A 25,994-nucleotide genomic window follows, 5' to 3' on the forward strand; every position below is an offset into this window, starting at 1 on the left:
TGATCATCCTTGAGATGTTTCTACATGATAAGAGTCCACCTGTGGTAAATTCAGCTGATTGGACATGATTTGGAAAGGCACACATCTGTCTATAGAAGGTCCTACAGTTAACAGTGCATGCCAGAGCACAAACCAGCCCATGAAGTCCGTCTAATTGGCCTCCAAAACACAAGTGTATTGATGCACAGATCTGGGGAAGTCTACAGAAAGGTCTCAATGAGCACATTGGCCTCCATCATTCGTAAATGGAGCAGCCCAGCCAAACTGAGCAATCAGAGGGAAGGGCCTTAGTCAGGGAGGTGACCAAGAACCTGATGGCCACTCTAAAAGAGCTCCAGCGTTTCTTTGTGAAGAGAGAAGAACCTTCCAGAAAAACAACCATCTCTGCAGCTCTCCACCAATCAGGCATGCATGGTAGAGTGTCCAGACGGAAGCCACTCCTCAGTAAACGGTACCTGACAGCCCACCTGGAGTTTACCAAAAGGCACCTGAATGACTCTCAGACAATGAGAAACAGAGCTTGATTTCTTTGACCTGAATGCCAAGCGTCATGTCTGGAAGAAACCAGGCACTGCTCATCACCTGGCCAATACCATCCCTACAGTGAAGCATGGTGGTGGCAGCATCATGCTGTGGGGATGATTTCAGCTGCAGGAACTAAGAGACTGGTCAGGATTGAGAAAAATATGATGTCAGCAATGTACAGAGACATCCTTGACAAAAGCTCCTTTGACCTTGACAAAACCTGATCCAGAGCGCTCTGGAAATCAGACTGGGGCAACGGATTATTTTCCAACAGGACAACGATCCTAAGTACACAGCCAAGATAGCAAGGAGTGGCTACGGGACGACTCTGTGAATTTCCTTGAGTGGCCAGACTTGAACTCGATTGAACATCTCTGAAGAGATCTAAAAATGGCTGTACACTGACGATCCCCATCCAACCTTATGGAGCTTGAGATGTTCTGCAAAGAAGAATGCAAAAACTGCGCAAAAATAGGTGTTCCAAGCTTGTAGCATTAAACTCAAAAAGACTTGAGGCTGTAAATCGTGCCAACGGAGCTTCAACAAAGTATTGAGTAAAGGCTGTGAATATTTATGTACACTTATCTATGTTTTTTTATTCTTAATACATACACAAAGATTTCAAACAAACTTCTTTCATGTTGTCAATATGGGGTTTTGTTTGTAGAATTTTGAGCAAAATATTTAATTGAATACATTTTGGAATAAAGCTGTAACATAACAAAATGTGGAAAAAGTGAAGCACTGTGAAAACTTTACGGATTTATTGTGTCTGAAAGTTACACAGTTTGTGAGTTCTTGATTTTATAGGTTTATAAAACCATGCCCTCGTTATTACGGCAAAACCTGATTTTATAAGCGTGTAATCATCAGTACAGTGAAGAGACGTTTGTTTGACTTTTGAGGAAATAGTCTCTATTGTCAGTGTTCATTCATAGCATTGTATTTTTAATCTCTTTAAAACAGATGGTGTTGCTTTGTACACTGTAAGGACGTGGTTTTGCATCATTACTCTATATAAGTACATATTTAAAGTATGTGTACTTTATCAGAGTATTTTTTATTTTGTGGAAACTTTTCCTTCACTACATTTCTATGTGTAAAATTCTACTTTTTACTTCACTGCAAGTCAGAAAAACATGATGTTCCTCACTGCTTTGAAGCGTAAACAGTATTAAATGAGACGCTGTGACGAGAGTGGAAGTGGTTCTGGTGAGAGTGTGTGTGTGTATGTGTGTATGTGTGTGTGTGTGTGTGTGTGTGTGTGTGTGTGTGTGTGTGTGTGTGTGTGTGTGTGTGTAAAACAATAGAGAACTTTCTATACTTATAAAAGTCATACTAAAGTAGGAGAATGGAACACTGAGTTGCACCCAATATTCACATCAAGTTCTACATATAGATCATTACTTTCACTTAAGTCTAAAAGCGAAAACTTCTGTACTTTTTTTTTCTTTCAAGAAGGAGTTTTACTAATACTGGAATTGATGAACGGATTCCTCAACAGTAAATGTATAAATTGATTGAAAAAGTAGACTTTTTGGGAAGTTGAAAATCATTTAGCACATCTCTGAGATATAAGGGGAATATAAGAGAACTTTTTGGGTAAAACAAGTATGAAGTAATCTCATTACTTTTCTCTTAACAGTAAATGTTCGAGTTTTAGTTTAGTGTTGCAAAAGGGGTGGGTTGTGTGACTTGCTCGTTTGGACAGAGAGCCTTAAAAAAGCTGTGTTTATCTAAGCTACTGCAAGTGCCAACATGCTAAAAGTGTGAAAGTTGTTGACAACAATCTTCAATGCTACATACTTTTTTCTCTTTTTCAATTATGTTGTCCAGAAAGAAATAAACAGTATAGCAATTTAGACAGTGTTAACAACTCAAACTGTTTATTGTCATGTGCTATAAACTACAGTATATACTAGAGCATGACTGTTTATTTATGTATTATTTTATACTGCATTGTAATTTGTTTTATTAGTCTAATTAGTTGCATTTAAACACCACTGTATGTGTGACTGTGTGCCTCAGGTCTGTAGACGAGCTCCTCGGAGACTCTGATGTTCAGTCACACTCAGAGACCGCAGACTCAACACGGGATGATTTGTCTGTAAGTCATAATAAATCAACAACGTGCTAGTCTTTGTTTTGTCTGGATTTGAAAATGTTATGTTTTGTCACTTTTTGCAGAATGAAGATGTGGACAATACTCTGGTCTGTCCGGATGGAGAGGAAAAAGATGGTGTCATGTCGGGTAAATCCTCAACCCTGTGCTTTAAAGGGAAAGAGAAAAGTGTGTGTGTGCGTGTGTGTGCACGTGTTTCAGGGGCGTTTTGAACGAATATATACAGTGTAAGGGGTGTAATGGTACACAAAATTCACGGTTTGGTAAGTACTTCAGTTTTCAAGTCATGGTTCGGTTTCATTTCGGTAAAGTTACAGAGGGAAGAAATACAAAACAAATCTTATTTCCGGTATGGAGTGAGTCAAAACAGTGACACCGCACTAACTCTAGTTTCTTTTTATACCCCTGGCATTGTTGTGTATGTTTTGAAGTTTAATAATAATAATAAAAAATGCATTTAAAGTGCAAAGCAGCATCTAATTACACTTGCGGTTCGCCATTTAATACGTTCCTGAGGGAATTAAGATTGTACCGAACGTGTGTACAGAACCAAAAGAACCCTGTACTGAAAAAATTTCGAGACGAGTTTGTGTACCATTACACACCTAGCGTAAACATATCTATCTATGTTCTCACAATCATAAACAAGATCCAAGGCCATGACTCAACAGCTCATCTCTGACGTGTCCCAAATCTCCCCACCTGTATTTATAACCCACTGTCTCACAGTGAAAGGGCAGATCTTAGACAAATAAGTTTCAGGTGTTTTTCCCCTCACATAAAGTGCAGTAAACTTAGAGTGCTAGCATACATTAGACATATCTAACCCTTTTTAAATCTGATCTATTTAAAAAACATTTTTAAACCTTTTATTTTGCATTTAGTCCCCATTTCCTGTTATTAGAACATCCACTCATCTGGGAAGATGTTCCTTTAGATTTTGTAGAGATCTGTGTGAGACATATTCAGCCACATGAGTGTTATTAAAGCCAGGTACTGATGTAGGTGAGGTGAGGAGGCCTAAGGTGCAGTCAGCGTTTCACAATTCATCCCAAAAGTGTTCAGTAGGGTCGAGGTCAGAGCTCTATAGCAGAAGATTTTCCACCCGAACCCATGTAAATCACATTCGGTTTGATTCAATTCAGTTTTATTTGTAGAGAGCTTTCAACCATGGACATTTTCCCAATGCAGCTTTTCAGAGATAAAGATGTTATAAAATTGTAGTGTATAAGTTTACATAGGATTGTATGAGGAAGAAACCTTGAGAGGAACCAGACTCAAAAGGGAACCCGTTCTCATCTGGGTGGTACCGAATGTCAATTCATTACAGTCTCCTCGTTGTTGAGGCGTTTAAATGAAGAACTGTGTTCCTGAGCCATTGTAGCAGACTGGTGATATCAATTACAGCTCAAATCTTCATGGAATTGGCTTTGTGCAATGGAGCATTGTCATGCTGGAGCAGGTTTGAGTCTCCTAGTTGAGGTGAAGGGAAACTTTAATGCTGTTTAATATCATCTGTTTTCCACACTCTTACTACTTAATCACAATTAAGCAGTGCCTGTTTAATTCCATAGGTTCAAATATGAAGTTCCTGTCAGGTTAAAGATATTAAAAAGTTAATAATGAACAATATCTGGGAGAATGTGGTGTTCAGGACATTAGTGTAGTAGAAGGTGTTGTAAAATGTTGTTGTGATTGTTGATGTTGTGTGTATTTATAGCATCGTGGCCATTTTGTGATCTTGGCCAGTATCACCATAGCACCTTAATTCCTTTCTTGAACCTTACTTATACACAAATAGCAGCTTGGGCTATATAACAGGATTAACACAGGATTAAATAAGAAACGCTGAACACATACAGAGAAGGAGAAAGAGAGAAAGTAGACATTTAATCATACCGCACAGGACTAGAATTGTCCAACACGTAACGGATCATTAGCAGCTTTATGAAGGAATGAACTACAGCAAACAAAATGTACAACAGCAGAGTGATATAAGGCATTATTACACTATTTCTGATATTTTAATCCATGATTTGTAAGCGGAAAAGTAGAATGACGTGCAATAATAGTGCAGATTGGGTGAAAATAGAACGGGAAGGGGCGGGGCGGGGCTACAGTCTATTTTTATCTAGTCCATAGTCACTAAGCCAATACCCTGTTTAAAAGGTTTAACAGGTTCAGCTGCACACGAATCACACCAACAACAAGGAGAATGCTGGGCAATGTACACTTCAGACTCTCAGAACTTTATTATGTTATGCGTCTTAAGATGCACCCAGACTATATAGTGGATGCAAGGAGATTTTTCAAATCAGTAGGCAGCAGGAGGTGAATCGTGTGGTGTGTTTAGGGTGTGTTTGGTGTGTGTTAGTGTGAGATGGAGATAACACTCTGCTCATTGTGATGCTGATGTATTCACTTGCAGCCCAGGATGCTGATGTGGCCATGTGTCGATGTGAAGGCGGAGTGGAGCTCGCCTTACAATACGCCAAGATGTGGTGCCGCTACGCCAAGGACCTCCTGACCTGGATAGACAAAAGGATCAACCTGGGTGAGGGTCAACTCACTTGTTTTTTATTCACAGCAATTATCAACTTTACACTTTTTCTTTTCTTTTATGTCATTTCGACTCTACGCGTACGCTAAACAAGCACAAAGCTCTTCAAGCACATTCCAAAAGCCTTGTGGAAGATCTTTTCAAATGGGATTAACCGTGAAATGGGATATTCAAAAAGATGCAGATACCAATCTCAGACTCGGGTGTCCACAAAGTTTTAACCATATAATGTATATGGTGATGTGTACAAAATGTGGAACATTTTGACAGGATGTTGAAGAAGCTCAGGCTGGATGAGAAGATCTTGAAAATAAAAGTAAATATAGCAGCACTTCAATAAGGAGGGACTTTAATACGGATTACAAGGTCATTTCGGGGAAAACTGATGGACGGGATTAAAACTGGAGGACATAAACAGATATTTAGAAACACCTCTTCTACTTAATAGTGCATCATGGTTTGTGTTGTTGCATGACATCTACAATGATCAGGGAGTTACATGAGTTACAGTCGTGCTGTGTTTTGTTCTCCTTACGTTTACATTGGTTTCCTCTGGGGGGGGTTTTCTACAGTGAGAGAAAGGTGGGTGGATCAGATATGCTCAATCGTTCATAGATGAGAATGCATGTGATGAGAACGTCACCCTGAAATAGACGGTTGTCCGATCTGGAGTGAATCTCCCTCCCAATGACCAGAGTTCCTGGAATATCCCTGGAATCCAGTGATTAGGATGAAGTGCTTAAAGATAAAGGCCTCTTGATAGCCAGGATTTTCTTTAATATTGGAGTTGCATATTGATCACAATTATATAACCAGTTTGAAAACACCAATCAAATCAAAATATGTTCTCATTTCGCATCGTTTCTCCATCGTTAGAAAAAAGTTAATATGAACTTAAGTCTTTATCTGCACACCGTATAAACTGTATGATCTCGGTTTCTATCCAGAGCAAGAGTTTGCGAAGAATATCCTGAAGGCAGCGGAAACTACGAAGGCCTGTATTGCTCAGCAGGTCTGCGAATGTGTGTGTGTGTGTGTGTGTGTGTGTGTGTGTGTGTGTGTGTGTGTGTGTGTGTGTGTGTGTGTGTATGCATAAGTGTGTGAGTGAATGTGTGCACTGATATTATGAATACAATATACACAAACCCCTGCCAATGGTAAAGCCTGTTTTATTTTTCTTTGCACATAGGACCTGATGCCCTTGCAATCCATCTACAGTATGGTCCTGGAGCAGGACATGAGGAGCAGCACATCTGCCAAACACACCACTGAGCTTCTGTATCTACGCTGCTACCAGGTACCCACAGCTGCTTAACTAGTACTCTTAACTAGTACTGTTACTATCTAATCAGCCACTCAAGGTGCACAGGATATAAACCTATTCCTATATAAACCTATATATAAAATATATCTACAGTTTCAACTCTACCTAAATATTTTCCTATAACATTCCCCAAATAATTATGTCTAAAACACTGACTGGGGAAAAAAAATCTGATTTTAACATCGCACAACAGAACATATCTGGTAGTTGTTATCTTTTGATTTATGGTTATGTCAGAGTCTGATATGTACTATGAGTAGATTTCCATATCAAGGAATATAAATAAGGATTCAGGTAGAGGTTTCAAATGTATGCCTTGTATGTGATGTGCTTCCTCCCGTTGCTTTTTTTTATTTTTTATTTGTTTGCTTGGAATTGTGTCCTGCTGAAAATCACAATTAAAAAAATTATAATTATGTAGATAGTTAGCATTAAACCATTTACAGAGGCTTTATATAAGAATTATGTCAAACCCTGTAAATTTGATGATGCCTTCATTATGGTTTGATGCATTTTGTACCATTTATAGTTCTAATTATATGACACACCTTTGGGATGAATTTTTTATGCTGACTGGACCCCAGGCTTCCTCACCTCACCTACATCAGTACCTGCTTTTGCTAACGTTCTTATAGCTGAATGAATCTCACACAAATCTCCACAAAAGCTAGTGGAACATCTTCCCAGGAGATTGGAGCTTATTGCAACAGCAATTGGAGACTCAATGTTGAATGGAAAGTTCTAAAAAAAAAAGCACCGATCTTATTAAGTAATTTTGTCATTCATATATTTTTTTCTACCTCAGTGCTGACTGAAGTATATCTACTTCCTAAATAAGTGAAGGTTCAGTCCCAGTGCAGGTATTCCAAACTGAGAACTTTACCAGTACATTTGGTCAATGCATTTACATTACATTTACAGCATTTGGCAGACGCCCGTGTCCAGAGTGCCCTACAGTTTTCTCATTCATACAATTTAGCATTTAAGTGTTAAAGAGCCTTGTTTAAGGGCCCTGCAGTAGCAACTTGGTGGTGCTGGAATTTGAAATCATGACCTTATGATGCAATGTCTTAACCACTGATCTACCACTTCCCACAGCATTAACACTGAGGTCTGGATACCAATATATGCGATTTCTGTTTAATTTATTTTGTGCTTTTGGTGCAAAAAAATCAATTGTCTTTTATATAATATTTGTACTTTGGATGAAAATCTACATTTTGTGTCCTCAACAAAGGCTTTGTCTGCGAAGCGAAATGAGATCGATAAGTGGCGTCGGGAGTTTAAAGAGCAGTGGACCAGAGAACAGAAGAGAATGGTTTGTAGTATTTCTTACTACTGTTTACTGCATCCAAATATACTTCTGAGCTCTTCATTTTAAAATGACTGTCGTGTGTGTGTGTGTGTGTGTGTGTGTGTGTGTGTGTGTGTGTGTGTGTGTGTGTGTGTGTGTGTGTGTGTGTGTGTGTGTATTGTAGAACGATGCAGTTGCATCACTGAAGCGAGCTCGACAGCAGTACCTACAGCGTGCTGAGGATCTGGAGAAAGCCAAAGCCATGACGGCCAAAGGAGTCGACGAATTCAGTGGCACAAAAACCTTGGACAAGAGGAGGAAGTCTCAAGATGAGGCTCAGTCCAAGGCAAAGCAGTGAACACTCGTTAATTCTTCACATACAAAGCCATAGGATTGATTTGATAAATAAATCTTGCCACCCAAGACTGTAATATAAAGTAAATACAGACCATATCAATTGAGGCTCATTAATGATTTCAAGATTTGTGGCCAAAATCTTAGCAATATGAGCATTTATTAAGCAGCTTTCAGGAGTTAATAAACACTTGCTGCTGTTATATATGTATAATTATTTATGCTAGTGCTGGACGAAAAAAGTTCCCAGAACATTACAGAAGTGTTTTATACCACTTATTCCATGTCGATAAATATAATTTTCATTTATAAAAAAAAAGGCAAATAATACTGGACATTTCTGTAATTTAGCTTCTTTGAAAATAATTATTTCTGTTATCACTTATGTTACAGCAGCTATGAATAGTTGGTCAGTTTGTCTTTCTTTACTCAGGTTGCGATTTGCATCAGATACTTTTTTTTTTCATTTAATCTTTAATAATGAATAATTTCAATCCAAAAATCATATAATAATTAATCTTTTTAAAACTCAGCTTTAAAGTAAGAGTCAGCCGTCCACTACAAAATAATAAATCAGATTTCTGACTTCAGAATTTAAATCAATGAAACATCTCTGTTCTGTTCTTTCATTGAGAATCTAAATCCTGATATGCATCATCTTGACTCTTTATCTACTTTATCTTCTGATGGTAGGTTTCTGAGGCTGAAATGATTTACAAGCAGTGTGTGAGTGAGGCGAAGGCTCACCAGGACGAGCTGGAGAAAGTGAAGGAGAGGATCATCGTCCATACCCGTAAGCTCATCTGCCAAGGAGACACTGTGCTCAAAGAGGTGGGTGCAGGAAACTCGAGAGCCTGTGATACATCATACATACCTGTGGCCTTTTATATTATACTTATATTATATTATATTATATTATATTATATTATATTATATTATATTATATTATATTATATTATATTATATTACATTGTATTATATTATAATATATTATATATTATATATATTATAGTCACCGGATGTATACTTCTGTATACGTCTAAGACGAGAAAATACATTTTTGGTATATTTTTCTAAACATCTTGGAGAATCTGCAGCAGTTCTTCTGGAAACTCTGACTGTTGAGCGATTGTCTGTATGATTTCAATAAGATTGTTTTGTCAGAAAAGTGGCGTTGTTTATTTAACACCATGCTTTATTTGTAGCCACGCAAACATTTTTGGTTGTTGTTGTTGTTACAATAATACTTTGAAATTAAATTCATATGTATATTAATAGGCAAATGTTTATCGATGCCTAACCATACTATAGCCTGTGGTTTCTGAACATTCTATTCCACATGTAGTTCCCATTTGCTGTTATAATAAGCTCCACTGCGTTGTGGTAACAGTTTGGGGAAATATCAGGTTTAAGATTACATACTTATATATATATATATATATATATATATATATATATATATATATATATATATATATATATATATATATATATCCTAAGTAATTTTTTACAGTAAAACTCATTTAAAAAACAGCAGCTGATATTTAAAACAGCAGCTCTGGCAGTTTTGCCAACCACAAATCCAAATCAGAGGTTCATCCAGATGCAGTTGTTTCGAATGCATAATTGCTTCTTGTATGCCAGATGATCCGTATTCAATATTCTTAATCTAATAATAATAAATGGATGAAAATCTGTTGTTATTAACCAAAAATCGAGATAAAGAACATAGACTATTAACATTCAGATTGGGTTTCTGTTTTTAAAGCCACATTTTCTCTCTGCACAGGTGACGGTGAACATGTTTTTCTACCAGAGACAGCAGATAGAGCAAATTCCTTTAGGATACCAACGCCTGGAGCTGACCTGCAGGCCGTGCGAGCCGGGAGAACCCTACCTGTTCTACATCTCCAGGAAATGTGGACCTGAGCAGCCTCTTCAGACTTTCACCTTCCAGGAGTTCATCCCTCAGAACAAGAGGTGAGCTACAATTAATAAGAAGCTCCAGAGGTTTTCTGCACATGATGCCTAGTATTGCATTTTATTTCATCTATAAGACTGAGGTTTACATAGAGTAAGTTCTAGCATTGAAGGATTCCCATCTGGAGTACACCTGAAAGGCATTATGTTATGGATATTCTAAGTGGTCTGATTATCTTTTGACACTGGAGACTCCTTCCATACATGCTTACATACATTTATTGCTGCTTTATTCGTCACATACACACTGAAGCACAGTGAAAATCTTTTCTGCATATTTCCCACATATGCTGGGGTCAGAGAATAGAATTAGCCATGGTACAGTGCACAAGGAGAAACACTGGGCCACAAGGGACGTGCTGAAGGGCCCAATAGTGGCAGTTTGGAAGTCCCTGTGTATGAGTTACCATAAAAATACATTAATATAAACCCAAAGTAAATTTTACAGCCAGAACATCATACTTAACCAATCAGCTTTGAGAATACATAAATGAATTTATTAATAAAAGCATGACAATGAGCTATACCCATGATGATAAGAACAACAGAATTTACAAAACAGATTTACTACAGGAACTGATCTAGATCTGACGCTCATTTTTTTTTTTTTTAATTTACAGAAACCGCAAAGTGAGTAACGCCCTGTCACCGCTGCAGGACTCGTCTCCTTTACCCGAGGAAATGAAGCGCTACAGTGATGGGAGTATGTCCAGGCTGCTTACTAGCACTTTAATGATATAATAACAGTACTTTATAATATCTTCATTTGTTGTTGATTAGTGTAAATTGAGTGTTTTGTGTAAAATGTTTTGATTTGTTCAGGACGCATTGGACACAGTGACAGTGACAGCATTGGAGGAAGCCTGGAGTCTCTCTCTAGTCCAGGTAAGTCATTTATCACATGCAGGTTACTACTTATATACATCATCCTAAACAGAGGAAGTCAATAGTGTGTGTGTGTATATATATATATATATATATATATATATATATATATATATATATATATATATATATATATATATATATATATATATATATATATATATATAGGGGTGTAACCGTACACAAAATTTACAGTTTGATACTTGGTTTTTAAGTCTCGGTTAAATTTTGGTACAGTTTGGGGAAAGAAATGCAAAACATAAAATTGCTTGATGTTTTTTATTAGCGCAATTCATTATTATTAAGCATTTGCACAGTTTACATTTTTTAAACAGTTTGGATTAAAATGCCTGCTGGGTAGAAAAAAAATGTATTAATACAATACACTTTTTTATTATATTGATTAAAATGAGTGATCAATTAAATTGTTACATTTTAAATTGATTATATAAAGTTAAATAGATGAAAAAACTAATTTAAATAGTTTACATTTGTTTGACCCTATTTGGTTAATACGATGTGAATGTAAGTGTGTATAGGTGTGTGTGTGTGTGTGTGTGTGTGTGTGTGTGTGTGTGTGTGTGTGTGTGTGTGTGTGTGTGTGTGTAACTAGCCAGGAAGTGGTTAGCGGCTAACACTAGCGCTAGGGACTCTTTAGCAAAACGAATCTTATTTGCGGTACTGAGTGAGTAGCCACAGTGACACTGCGCTAGCTCTAGTTTCTTTTTTTCACACCCCGGCATTGATGTGTATGTTTTCAAGTTTAATAATAGTAAAAATATGAATAATAAAAATGCATTCAAAGAGTGAGGCGGAAACGAAACAAACTAGTGGTCCACCACTAAATACGTTCCTGAGGGAACTAAAATTATAACTATGTGCCACACGTAAGGATTGAATTCGGTACACATGTGCGCTTAACCGAATGCCCTGTACCGGAAAATTCCGGTATAAATACGTTTACCGTTACACCCCTAATATATATACTCTACTGTAAATGTACATGTTTAATTCCAGTGATACACAAGTTTATTCTAATTATATTATTATTATTTTTTATTATATGTATTATTACACTCTTTTACATATTATTATGAATTATCTTTGTAAAGTTTTTTTTTGTTTTAACATTTTAAAACTGATTTAAACCAATTCGAGCTTTCAAGCCTATTTGGAGTCGTATATGATTTGTTGAAAATAATAAAATACTTTCTTATATTATATATTTATGCATTTTATTTTTATGAATTTATTTTTTACGTTCTGATTGACTTTTGTCCTGAAGCCCATAAGCTGCCAAAAGCTCCATCTACTGGGACTGTGTCCTCTGATGACCTGGACGAGAAAGAATTCTGCCCTGAAACTGGTAAGAGAACACACACAAACACACACATATATACACTCACATCTACACACCTGTACATGCACACATATTCATATAGATAGATAGATAGATAGATAGATAGATAGATAGATAGATAGATAGATAGATAGATAGATAGATAGATAGATAGATAGATAGATAGATAGATAGATAGATAGATATACAGTATATGAATGTGTGTGCATGTACAGGTGTGTATATGTGTATATGTGAGTGTACCCACATACACATATAAACATATTAATGCACTTATTCCCTCTTTGTCCCCCACACAGAGAGTAGTGACCCTCTGAATGACAGTAACGGTACGTACTCGAAAGTGCGCACTACATCCCGGGCTGCTCTGACTCACCGCCTCAAGAAAACAAAGAGCAAAATGCAGAAGTGCAAACTGTGTGACAACTTCATCCTGGTCAACGGCATCGAGTGTGAGGAGGTGAGAACAAGTGACAACAATACAGTCCTGTCTTATTTGTAGAGCTTCTTTAACAATGGACATTGTCCCAGAGCAGCTTTACAGAGATAAAGGGTTATAAAGTTGGATAAGTTTAGTACCTATATGTTTGTTCCTTAAAAGTTGAGTGAGACATTGGCGATACCAGGGCTTAAACCCCCGACATTCTGATCAGTAACCCAGATACTTAATATCAATCAATCTCTCTCTCTCTCTCTCTCTCTCTCTCTCTCTCTCCCTCTCTCTCTCTCTCTCTTTTTCTTTCTCTTTCTCTCACAGTGTGGCTTCATGGTGCACAGGAAGTGCTTGGATCTGTGCCAGACCGAGTGTGAGCGCAGGAGGGGGGTGCTCTTCGGTATAGAGTTCTCCATGTTGCCCAGAGAGCAGCCGGAGGAAGTTCCCTTTATTGTGCAGCGCTGTACTGAAGAGATCGAGAGCCGAGCGCTCACCGTACAGGTACATGCTTTACTCACACTCAGATCTCCCTACTGAGAAAAGAGAAAAATGCTACCAACACCATGAGCACATCAAAGGGTTGTCTGGTTCTTCTGTTACCACAGGTATATGTATGACCAACCAAAATATGATGAAGAGGATAAATAATAATAATAATAATGATAATAATAAAAATAATAATAGTAATAATAATTAATAATAATAATAATAATAATAATAATAATAATAATAATAATAATAATAATAATAATAATAATGCATTCAGCAATTTAGTGGGCCAAGCATCCAGACTTGTTCACCGAACCTGGGTTACAAAAAATTTAAATGACAGATTTTTGGTTATCTGGTTACTCTGTTAGCATAGGTATATGTATGGTAAACAAAACAACCCCAAATAAATAAAAAATAGTAATAATAGCAATTTAGGGGGCCAAGCACTCAAACTCTGTAAGCAGCATATACACAGCCTTGTTGCAATTGTTGCTCTAGAAAGAAAACACAAGAAAACTAAATTTGATCAAGATTGGACACTGGTTGGAGGATGAGCAGGAGGAGGAACAGGAGGAATGAAAACTAAAATCGCTCTTAAAAAGGCTTTAATAAACTTTTGACTAGTAGGAAAAACAAATCTTGTTGCATTGCTTCAGCCTGGTCTTTTATGGTTTATTGTACAATACCACTGGTCTTATAAACTGACTCTAGGATGGTTTGGGGGGATGTCTTATAATGTCCTTTATCCTTCATTTCTTTCTCTCTATCTTTCTCTCTATCAGGGTGTTTATCGTGTTAGTGGGTCCAAACCCAGAGTCATGAAGCTGTGTCATGCTTTTGAGACCCAAAAAGACCAGGTGGACCTTTCAGACCTCTCGCCCCACGACATCACTTCTGTTCTCAAGCTCTTTTTCAAAGACGTACGTTTTGCATGTTTTTTAATAATCAATCAAAACTTTTCACTTTATCACAAGAATGAATAGTGATGTGTAGCACCCGTGCTTATCCTCTCACTCTCTTTTAAAGCTTCCGGAGCCATTACTGACCTTTGACCTCTACACCGATTTCATCAACCTGGGAAAAGACATTCAGCGGCTCAGCGAGAAAGAGAATTCGTCTGAGATGGCTGAGATAGTGGAAAGCATAGTGAGCAATGTGAAGCATGTTCTCGGCCGACTTCCACCGTGTAATTACAGCACTCTGCATCACATGATGGTCCACCTGTTCAGGTAACACACTTAACACACTCACAAGCTGCGTATTAATAGTTCATTATTAAATTGTAATGAATAACTGACTGTATGCTTCATTTTTTTATGTAAATGTTTCCTGACACCTTTAAAACAAATGACTGGGGTTGCCAGATTGACATTTTTTAAAGTCTTAACAGTTTTGATGCTTTTGATACATGTCAAGTCAAGTGGCTTTATTGTAATTTGAGCCTTATGCAGTACAGTACCGTTTCTCCATAATTGAGGCAGATAAGGAAAAAATGCTTGGAAATTTTATATGGTACAGATCACTATACAGTCACTTTCATTTCTTTGGTTCAGACAGACAGCAAATCATCAATTTACTTAAGTGTCTTTTGACTTCTAACACATGGCCCTTTCACACACAGGCCTTTATAGTGCAAAAAAAAAGAAAAGAAAAACATTAAATAAAAAATAAATAAACGTTCTGTGTCCAGGAAGATGCAGCTCTACCTCTGCCATGTTAATCTGTATTCTATGTGAATCTCAGGACACGCCTCGGTCTCCGTAGTTTTGCGATACGTTACATTCACGTAGCAGCAGCGGTGCTGAGAAAATACACTCGAGAAACAGTTTAGCAAGGTACAATCAAACGCATATAAAATATTGGTCACAAATTATTGGTCACTTTCTAAATAATAAACATATAGGGAATCTGCTAATAATTATATATAAAAAAATCAGTATTTACTGATGCAAATATGTAATATTATATCTGATGCACACTTTTTTAAATCGATGCATCACTTTGATTTGATTTGATGCCAAAAACTGTGAATCTTATCATCCGTAATAGAATTTTTCCTCACTGATTAAGGTAATGTTGTAAGTGCTGGGTAAAATCCTGCTTAAAAACCTTCCCAGTTTTAACACTGACATGTTGTATGTTGGAGCAAAGCCAGACGGGAGCCTTTGGTGTGATAAATGGCCTTGGTGTGATTATTGACTCCAGTCTTTCCTTTAAATAATATTGCTAGTATAAGCTATCAATAATACTATTCATATTTCTAAAAATAACAGTATACATTTCTCTCATCTATAAATGTGTGGGAGTTTAAGTTTTAAGTAAACCGCACCACCAAATCTAAGCTCCTGTACCCTCCACCTCCTTCTTTCTCAGGATATCTGAGTGTGAAGAGAACAAGATGTCTCCTGGAAACCTGGGCATCGTGTTCGGCCCTACTCTCCTGCGCCCCCTTGTGTCGGGAGACGTGTCCATGATCGCCCTTTTGGAAAGCAGCTACCAGGCCCTGCTGGTGGAGTTCATGATCTCACACATGGAGCAAATCTTTGGTCCTGCTCCGAGTATGTGCACATCTCCTCCACCTGTACCCACCAACCCACCTCCGGGGGCGGAGCCTGATGCAGATGAGGAGTACAGAGCCTTGACCAGAGAACGGCCGCGGTCTCTCGAGGTGGGGAATGGTACAGGCTAGAGCTCTACCTAGACTTCAGTACAATGTTCATGTGCTCTACTGGGGCTCGGATCAGGGCATATGTATTATATCAATTTTTTTGGAATTTTCCTAAAACAGGCACATAAAAAAACAAAAAAAACAACCATTTTATTATAATTATTTATGATCATCTACTTTGATTAACCGAAGCAAACAAATGCACCTTTTTTCATTCATGTTTGTGTAACAAAATATATTTCCAAACCATATGAATTATACAATTGTGTAATAATAATAATGAAAATTTAATATAAGTGTAATGAATAAACAATTTAAAATATTAATTCCATTAATTGATTTTGGCATTTAAAAATTTAATAAATAGATGCAATTAAATACTCATTAAAACTATTTTATAAAACAAATAATTTACATTAGTAATTGCATTAATTATTTTCATTAAATAGTTGGTAGATGGAAATGGGTTAATGGTGTGTGTGTGTATATATATATATAAAATCATGTATGATATAAATATACTTTATTATGTATAAGTGTGTTTCTTTTTATGATTAATTTTCCAAACTGAAAGTTCCTAAAAACAACTAATGTTTTTTTTTTTTTTATTAATAATTGTAGTAATGTTTCGTAGTTACCCTTCTCCTAGTCCTGTAATGGTTTTAGATCTTTAGATCTTCACTCTTTCAGAGATTAAAAGAAAATGAAAGATATTTATTTCTCCCAAACTGAGCACCTCAGAAGCTGTAAATATTCCTTCATCCACATCTGTAACTTCTTTTTCTCTGTTTCTCTCTCGTGGTGTCAGTCGTGGCTGTGAGACCTGAACCAGATGCTGCGTGGGCTCACTCTGAGGGAGCAACCCAGGTAGTGAACTCAGAAACTACAAATCGTGGGGGAATTCTGGGAGATCATGCGAATGACATCTGTAGCACAAGAGACTACAGATATACAAATACCACCACACCCCTCAGCTCTGTGCATCCTGAATCAAACAACGCCATTAGGCCAGAAAATGATGGAAAAAATTGTACAGGCCACCTGGTTTATGAGTGGTACAGTCCACAGGAAGTGACCCAATAAATCTAGGGACACAGGACTGTCTTTTTTTTTCAAAGCCGAAGAAGTTCATGGAAAAAGGAACAAATCCAAGCAGCAGAAAGCTGGTTCTGTGCATTCTTAGACAATACGGGTTCCTTTAACGGTTCTTCAAGAGTTCTTTTGAGGATGAAGGGTTTCAAAGCTTCAGAAATATTTCTACAAGGAAACACTGAAGTACTGATTAACTCAAAAACGTACATTTAACTGATAAACATGATTTAAGATGCATCTGTGGATGAGTATCAGTTTTAACACAGTATATGGCTTGACTGTTTTAAACGACTGTGCTTCTTCATTTTCGTCTCATATAAAACCCTGCGCTGAGATTATTCTAGCAGTATTGCTTCTTGATAAAACTTTTGCCGAGATACAGTTCAGTACTGACTCACACACACGCACACACACACACACACACACACACACACACACACACACACACACACACACACACACATTCATCTACAAATACTGTATAAGGCAGGACATAATTTGGAGAAGAATTTAGCATATTTTAATGCATAATTGTATAAATGGTTGTCTGTATGTCTGATTTTTTTTTTTTTCAGGCTGTCAAAAAAAAAAAAAAAATTCCCAGTGGAAGCTAAATATATTTTTTTTATACAAAACAAAATATGATTGAATTTCTAGGAAATTATAGATAGAATCCAGATAGTTCGACATTCGAGTTGTTCTTTTTTGAGTCAAGTTTCCCATTTTCCTCTTGTTCGTGGGTGTGGGTTTGTGTGGGTGGGTTTGTGTGGGTTTCCTCTGAGAGCTTCAGTTTCCTCCCACTGTCAAAGCACATGCTAATGGATTTTTAAAAGCTAATTCGCCCCATAAGTGTGAACGTGTGTGAATGCGTAGATTTATCTATGAAGTATCTCTCGATATAGATTCCAGATTGATCACAACCCTGTTCAGGATAAAGCTGCTTACTCCAGAGGTGTGAACTAGGATTGAAAAAAATATCATGAATATCACTTGTTAAGATTAAAGCGCTAACACTGTTAGCATACACTTGGTCGAATGCTTCATTATAATAAAACTGCAAAAAAAAAAAGAAAAATTACCTAGTTAACTGCAAGTAACAATGGGAAAAAAAACATGCCCTATATTTCCAAAAGTATTGGGACACCTTCCCTTTTCTGTTATATGAGGTTCTTTCCCAAACTGTTACCACAAAACTGGAGGCACTCGATTGTACAGGACGTCTTTAGATGGCGCTGTAATAAAATTTTGCATTCACATGAACTTGGAAACCCAAAACCTGCTCCAGCATGGTGATGCCCCTGTGCACAAAGTGAGCTTCTTGAAGATCTGGATTACATGCTTTGGAGAGGAAGATCTCCTGCTATAGAGCTCTGATCTCATCCCTACTGAACACCTTTGGGATGAATGTGAACGCTGACTGCACCCCAGGTCTCCTCACCTACATCAGTACCTGCCTTTCATAACACCCTTGTGGCTGATGAACACAAATATCCATAATCACACTCCAAAATCTAGTGGAACATCTTCCCAGAAGAGTGGAGGGAATTAGAAGAGCACATTGGGACTAAATGTAGAACGCGTTCAAAATTACATACTGTATGGATGACCAGGTGACCCAATACTTTAGGCAATACAGTGTATCTTCATTTTATATACCACAATGTGGACATTAACAAGTTATTATTACATAGGCCTCCTTTAGATTGAACTAAAACACAATGTGGACAAATGTTTGTAGACCATAAGATGGGTGTGTACTTACTAATCATCCTTTTTCACATTTAGTCTCCATTTGCTGTTATAACGAGCTCCATCCTTCTGTTCCACTAGATTTTGTGGAGATTTGTGTAAGTAAACGGTTAGTCACAAGGGTGTTAGTAAAGTCAGGTATTAATGTAGGTGAGGTGAGGAGACCTGGAGTGCAGTCAGTGAGAAACATTCATCCCAAAGATGTTCAGTAGGGTTGGAGATTGATAATATGAGACCTTTCACTCTAAACCATGTAAAGCAGATCTTCATGGAGCTGGATTTGTGCACAAGGGCATCGACATTTCCGTCAAGTGAAGGAAAATTTTTATTCCACCGCATCCAAAGACGTCCTACACAAATGTGTGCCTCCAATGTTGAGGTTAATATTTGGGGAGTAATCACACATGGCTGAAAATGTCAGAAACTTTTGTCCACATAATGTGGTTTTGTTTTGCTCTTTTTATGATTCATTTACAGTTTCTGAAGTATAACATTCAAACTGTCCCAGTAGCCCCAGTAGCCCCTGTAAAGTATAGTTCATAAAATAATAATAAAAAAAATATACATGTATATCATATATCTGATACAGGGACTACACAAATCCATTTATTTATTTGATCATAATAATATGAATAATAATACCTTGAGCATAAACTGATTTAATCTGACATTTTAAAGCATATTAAGCTTTAAATTAAAACGTACTGAAAGTATTTTAATTTAAAAAAAAACAGGAACAAAATCTATGAAAGAAAACTTTATTTAGTAATTTTATTTAAGTATATAATAAATCTATACACAAATACACAAATATTAAAAGAAATGTCTATTCTTGTAGATCGATAGATAGATAGATAGATAGATAGATAGATAGATAGATAGATAGATAGATAGATAGATAGATAGATAGATAGATAGATAGATAGATGGACGGACGGACGGACAGACAGACAGACAGGCAGACACAGAAAGCAAAGTACCGAGAGAAATCCCCAAATCTCCCACTAGGTGGCAGATGTGTGTCATGCTGCTCCACAGTCCTGTGCTGAATGAGAGAAGATCCTCATAAGTGAGTATTTCAGCACATGATGAAGTGCAGCGTGGATCTGAAATCATCATAAAGAATCAAAAAATGACAAAAATGCAGGAAATATTTGTGATTACTGAAAAAAAATTAAAGAAAGGGAAATGAAAGACAGTGAAAAAAAAATAAAAAATGGAAATGATCGAGATAGGAATGTGTCTGTGAAGATCCTCAGTCATCAAGGTGTGCTCATCTGGAAGTTAAGGTTTGACAACTGGACTTCTATCTGGTTGTCTGAGCAGCTTCTTCAGTCTGAGGGAATTTGTGGAGCTTTTCATTCAGCCACAAGGGGTTTAGTAAAGTCAGGCACTGGTGTAGGTGAGGTGAGGTGCCTGGGGGTGCAGTCAGCATTTACATTCATCCAAAGGTGTTCAATAGTGTTGGAGTTCTAAAGCAGGAGATCTTTCACTCCAACCTACGGAAGGTTTAGGTTTCCTAGTTTAAGTAAAGAAAAAAGGTCATGCGACCAGTATCGAATCCTGTACAATTGTGTTCCCTTAAACTTTGTGGTAACAGTTTGGGGAAGATCTACACATGACTGGAAAAGACATGTGTCCCAATACTTGTCCATGTACAGTGATTATCTCCTGAACGTTGTTATAAATTGAGATCTTGTAGATCTTTGTTTGTTCACGGAAAAAGTTTCAAACCCGATTATTGAAAACTAGTTGTAGGATTAGATATATATAAAAATAAATACATAAATAATGTCACATGTGAGTGAATAACAAGCTCTCTGTCTAATTAATGAATCAATTAATCAACCAATCAATCGATTAGTCAATCGACCAATTAATCAATTAATCATGTCATGGTACAATTTCACATTATGACTCAATTACATTGAAAGAGAATATTTTAGAAATATTATTTGGAAAAGAATGATGTAATTTTGAGGGAAAGCTAAATCCAGAAATGTTTTTTTAGACAGAATCTAAAGCCAGATCTGAGCAGGAAATGAGCAGGGTTTATCTTCTGGACATAAGAGCATCTCTGTTCCACATCTTCACCAAATGCCAACACCACCAAATAATGCAAACAGAAACTCTGCTCAGCACTGTCCTACTGTATGTGTGTGTGTGTGTGTGTGTGTGTGTGTGTGTGTGTGTGTGTGTGTGTGTGTGTGTGTGTGTGTGTGTGTGTGTGTGTGTGTGTGTGTGTGTGTGTGTGTGTGTGTAAGTGAGTCTAAATAAATATCTGAAAGAACAAAGGTCCAAAACCAATAGGTGTGAGAGGGTGAGGGTGTAATGAGAAGTGAACAGATGTATTGATTTGAAGTTGGGGGTCTGGAAGCTGCTCTTCCTCAGAGGTCTGCGCTTTTCACTCAGTTCATATGAAGACGATATGAAATATGTGAAGCAGGTCGTCCCACGAGATCCACCAGAGAGATGTGAAAAATGAGAGAAATGGAGAGAATGGGGGGAGAGGATGAAAGATGAAATGACAGTGAAGAGAGAAGATAGACAAGAGAGAAAAAGAAAGACGGAGAGAGAGAGAGTAAGGGGGGAGAATAAAAAATTGAGAATGGAAAAGACATAGAAGACATGATGGAGAGATGAGAGAAATGGAAAGAGAAATGAAAAGCAGGGAGAAGAGAGAATGACAAAGAGGAGGTAGTGATTGAAAGACATAGAATAAAGAAAGATAGACCAACAAGACAGATTATAGAGTGAGTGAAAGGAAACAAGAGGGGGGGGGGGAACAGGGGACGAGGGAGAGAAATAAAGAAAGGGAGAGACATATAATGATATAATAATAAAAGAGACAGAGAGAAAGAGAGAGAAGGGTGAAACACTGAGAAAGGAAAAAGACGCATAATAGAGAGAGATGGGGGGAAAAAAGAGTGAGAGAGAGAGAGAGAGAGAGAGAGAGAGAGAGAGAGAGAGAGAGAGAGAGAGAGAGAGAGAGAGAGAGAGAGAGATGGAAAGGAATCAGAAGTCAAAATGTCAGAAAAAGAGAGGAATTGATAAAAAAAAGAATGAGAGCAAAAAATAAATGATAGATTAAAAAGAGAGAGAAAGGGAACGAGAGAGAGAGAGGGATGAGGAAGAGAAATTAAAAAAGGAAGAGACATGGAAGAGATAGAGAGAGGGGTTGAACAACTGAGAAAGGAAGGAAAGAGAAATGTAAAGGAGGCAGAAGACTCTCTGTTGATGAGATAGACCAACGAGAGAGAGAGAGAGAGAGAGAGAGAGAGAGAGAGAGAGAGAGAGAGAGAGAGAGAGAGAGAGAGAATAGGGATAAGGGAAAGAAATAACGAAATGGAGAGCCATGAAAGACAGAGAGGGTGGTGGGAGGAGTAAGGAGTAAAGGAGAGAGAGAGAGAGAGAGAGAGAGAGAGAGAGAGAGAGAGAGAGAGAGAGAGAGAGAGAGAGAGAGAGAGAGAGAGAGAGAGAGAGAGATGATCACATCTCTAACTCTCTGTCCCTCTATTGTGTGTTGCGGTTCTCCACCCGGACACACAGCACGCGCGCAGCTCCGGGATTCTCTCTTTTTCTCTTCTTTCCAACTTCAACGGTTTTTGGTTTCCGTGTTCAACCTGGGAGTGTGTGTGTGTGTGTGTGTGTGTGTGTGTGTGTGTGTGTGTGTGTGTGTGTGTGTGTGTGTGTGTGTGTGTGTGTGTAAAACACACATCGCTGCTTCTATTCATCCTCAGCCTCACCATCATCATCATCATCATCACGAGCGCACGTGATCACCGGTGTCTTTGATGTTACCTACAGAAGGTTCGGGAGGAGTGTGTTTCACCGTCAGGTAAGTACACACACACACACACACACACACACACACACACACACACACACACACACACACACACACCTGCACGACTCTCTGAAAGCACATCTGCACTGTTCGACAAACACACACCTACAGAAAAGTGTCCCTGCTTTTCACAGCTAATGGAGAAACATCATCGCTCCTGAAACACAAACCTGATCATCATCAAACTCGAGTTGAAAAACAAACACATTCTGGGGAAAAAATAAAGGCAATAAAAAGTTCTCAACCCTTCCAAATATTATGTTTTAATCTCACAAGAATCTCATAAATAAAAGTGGGGAAAAAACTTACACTAGAGTTAAAAAAAATTATTACATAAAAAAAATATATATACAAAAAGAAATACAACCAAATTCAATTCAAGAGCAGGAGATGGAAGATCACTTTCCTTCTGAACACAGGAACATTTATTCAGAACAAAAATATGAATATTAATAATATGTGGTGAATAATAATAATAATAATAATAATAATAATAATAATAATAATAATAATAATAATAATAATAATAATAATAATAATAATAAATAACAATACGTTTATATATATAATTATTATTTGGTCATGTTTAGAAATCATTGTACCCTAAGTGATATTTTAGAGGTACCTTAACTTTTACTTATGTGCATAAATGTAAAATAATAATAATAATAATAATAATAATAATAATAATAATAATAATAATAATAATAATTAATATACATGAGTCTGACAGTGTTCAATCCTTAGCTTAGATTAATTTAAATTCTATTCTATTCTATTTTATTTTATTGGTAAAACACTTTTAACAATAGACTTGGTCCCAAAGCAGCTTTACAGAATTAAATAGATCACAAATATAAATGTTTTATTATTATATATTAATCGCTATAAGTTGAAACAGAAACCTTGTGGAAAAAAAAGACTGAAAGGAACCACGTCTTTATCTGTCCATTCATTACAATTCCATCATTTTTGAGCTTCTCAACTAATCACTGATGGACAACGTTTATTTCACGTTTACCACCACAGGGGCAGGAATTGTTCCTCCGGGGCTCTTTAGATGCTCATCACCTCTGCAAGAAACGTCCCATTAGAAACTACAGGGGTTATTTATTTATTTATTTATTTATTTTATTTTATTTTTATTATTTATTTTATTTATTATTAAAATGATCAAGTTTTCATGATTTAATTGGCGAAGTTATTTATGTAGGTATTTATTGTTTATTCATTTATTAATTAAATGATTTGTTTTAGAGCATGGCTTTTATTTTAAAGCTTTTAAATCCTATGTTGTAGGGTGAACATCTCACACACACAGTTTTAATCTAATCCCGCATCTAGTTTACAGTAGATCGATTTTTGTATGTGAATATTAATTCATAATTCATCCGCGCGTAATTTTTGGTTTGTTTTAAAAAAAACTATTATGCTTTATGCATTCTGTTGACTAGATGATGATGATGATGATGATGATGATGATCGGATTATTGGGATCCAATTCTCAGACACATTCCTGCATTAATGCAAATGCTCTCTATATCCGATCTTTTTTTTTCTTCCTTTTTTTTAAAGAATTAAGCTAGAAATCTGATCTGCATCCCAAACACTAACCGTATACACGTCAAAACCACGACCCTCACTGATACTAATTATGACACATTGCTGTATTTAGTGCTGCACGATGCGGTTTCCGAAGCAGCTTCAATCCTGAACCACTTTGTCTGAGTGACATTAATAGGTTTCTTTTTTTTTCCCAAAATAATTTTTTGCCTTGAAATAATAATAATCCGCATATAAACCTGAAACAAAACCTCGTACAAATATAACCCGAATTCTATCAAATGTTTTATTTGTTATGAAGTAATTATTAACCGCGTCACATTTGAAGCGAAGCCGAAAGAAAAAAAAATCTGAACTAAATTATTTTTTATTTTATTATTATTATTTAATTATCTTCATGTGTTTTCTAATGATACAGAATAAAAACGCAATTCGGGTTTAATAAGCCTGTGGGCAATAAGAGCAGCTTTCACACTGACACCGGATCTCATTAATAAACCAGATTCTGTCAAAAGCAATCAAATCGAATTTTACATCAAATACTAAATTGCGTTCATTTCATTGGAACCGAAACTCTAATTATTCAAATTAAACAAACTAATTATTCAAAAAAAATTTAGTAGTGTTTTGGTTATTATATTGTTATTATTATTATTATTATTATTATTATTATTATTATTATAGTTGCTTAAGTGTATTTAATACCTTAAAAAAGTTTGCTTAGAACCATCTCTGACTCCATTTATCACAAAAATAAAATAAAATAAAATAAATTCTGACTCACTCCTTTGATCGCGAGCCGTTAATATGAAAAAGTAAGAAATCTAAAACAAAAAGGTTTGTTTTTGTTTTTTTATTTAAATCTAAAGATTTATCTATTCGCAAATTAACTTACTAAAAACACAGAAGCTGAATTTTTTTTTTTTTTTGCTGCAAAGTAATTCAAACGCGAATAATAATAAAATTAAGCTTAGTTTGTTTGTTTACTTGTTTGTTTGTTTATGGAAGTCGGTACGTGTTTAACAATATTCTATAAGCTACATGATCGAAATGTCTCCACTGAGTTGATCAATGTTCTAAAGTTATAAAAGACTTGATGAATTCACAGAAAAATCGGAACGTCCGCAGTGCGGTTCCGCGCGCGAGCTGGTGCGGGTACAGGTTTCTCCTGCAAACAGTGACAAAGATATGAGACTTCTTTAAAATCTCATAATTAATAAAATAAATATATACATACATACATAAATACATAAATAAATAAATGTAGGAGGGTTTACATACTATTATTATTATTATTATTCATTTATTCTATCTATCTATCTATCTATCTATCTATCTATCTATCTATCTATCTATCTATCTATCTATCTATCTATTGGTTATTAAAACGCATAAAATTAAGTTCCAGTAAAAAAAAAATCTAAGCGTTATTGAAGACCATATAATAATATTATTATTATTATTATTATTATTATTATTATTATTATTATTATTATTATTGTTGTTGTTACAATTTCAAAAATCATTTCAAATGGATGGATGGATGGATGGATGGATGGATGGATGGATGGATGGATGGATGGATGGTAGAATTTAGAAGAATAGAGGTTATTTTCTCTGTTTTTGCTCTTAATCGTGGTGTAAAACGTATAGAAATATATAACAATATGTTGATTCATAGTCTATTAACCCTATGATTGATCTTTTCTTTATTGACACTTTTTTATTAATAGTCTTTATAAATAC

The 25,994-nt window shown here is 36.3% G+C and overlaps 2 protein-coding genes and 1 long non-coding RNA gene across 3 annotated transcripts in view; 2 read left to right on the top strand and 1 right to left on the bottom strand.

The window, feature by feature from the left end:
* gmip (GEM interacting protein) overlaps positions 1-18,111 on the top strand; it is a 31,512-nt gene extending 13,401 nt beyond the window's left edge. Inside the window, exons 3-20 of the mRNA XM_083524421.1 lie at positions 2,554-2,632; positions 2,713-2,776; positions 5,076-5,201; positions 6,155-6,219; positions 6,397-6,504; positions 7,769-7,849; positions 8,010-8,171; positions 8,873-9,010; positions 9,969-10,159; positions 10,780-10,862; positions 10,982-11,044; positions 12,330-12,410; positions 12,704-12,864; positions 13,162-13,338; positions 14,112-14,249; positions 14,356-14,558; positions 15,703-15,997; positions 16,806-18,111. Coding sequence (XP_083380547.1) covers positions 2,554-2,632; positions 2,713-2,776; positions 5,076-5,201; positions 6,155-6,219; positions 6,397-6,504; positions 7,769-7,849; positions 8,010-8,171; positions 8,873-9,010; positions 9,969-10,159; positions 10,780-10,862; positions 10,982-11,044; positions 12,330-12,410; positions 12,704-12,864; positions 13,162-13,338; positions 14,112-14,249; positions 14,356-14,558; positions 15,703-15,997; positions 16,806-16,817 — 2,227 coding nt within the window. The 3' untranslated portion in view covers positions 16,818-18,111. The remainder of the gene's footprint in view (positions 1-2,553; positions 2,633-2,712; positions 2,777-5,075; positions 5,202-6,154; positions 6,220-6,396; positions 6,505-7,768; positions 7,850-8,009; positions 8,172-8,872; positions 9,011-9,968; positions 10,160-10,779; positions 10,863-10,981; positions 11,045-12,329; positions 12,411-12,703; positions 12,865-13,161; positions 13,339-14,111; positions 14,250-14,355; positions 14,559-15,702; positions 15,998-16,805) is intronic.
* LOC310717011 lies at positions 17,117-19,531 on the bottom strand. Its single transcript, XR_014530718.1, has 2 exons — positions 18,483-19,531; positions 17,117-18,427 (listed from the first exon to the last, which is right to left on the bottom strand). It is a non-coding gene; the product is annotated as an uncharacterized lncRNA (long non-coding RNA).
* A 2,666-nt stretch (positions 19,532-22,197) lies between these two features.
* The window catches only part of lmx1al (LIM homeobox transcription factor 1, alpha-like), a 39,538-nt gene continuing 35,741 nt past the window's right edge, over positions 22,198-25,994 (top strand). Inside the window, exon 1 of the mRNA XM_083524545.1 lies at positions 22,198-22,676. Coding sequence (XP_083380671.1) covers positions 22,633-22,676 — 44 coding nt within the window. The 5' untranslated portion in view covers positions 22,198-22,632. The remainder of the gene's footprint in view (positions 22,677-25,994) is intronic.

This window comes from Silurus aristotelis, assembly GCF_946808225.1.
Source record: "Silurus aristotelis genome assembly, chromosome: 21".
Taxonomy (NCBI): Eukaryota; Metazoa; Chordata; class Actinopteri; order Siluriformes; family Siluridae; genus Silurus; species Silurus aristotelis.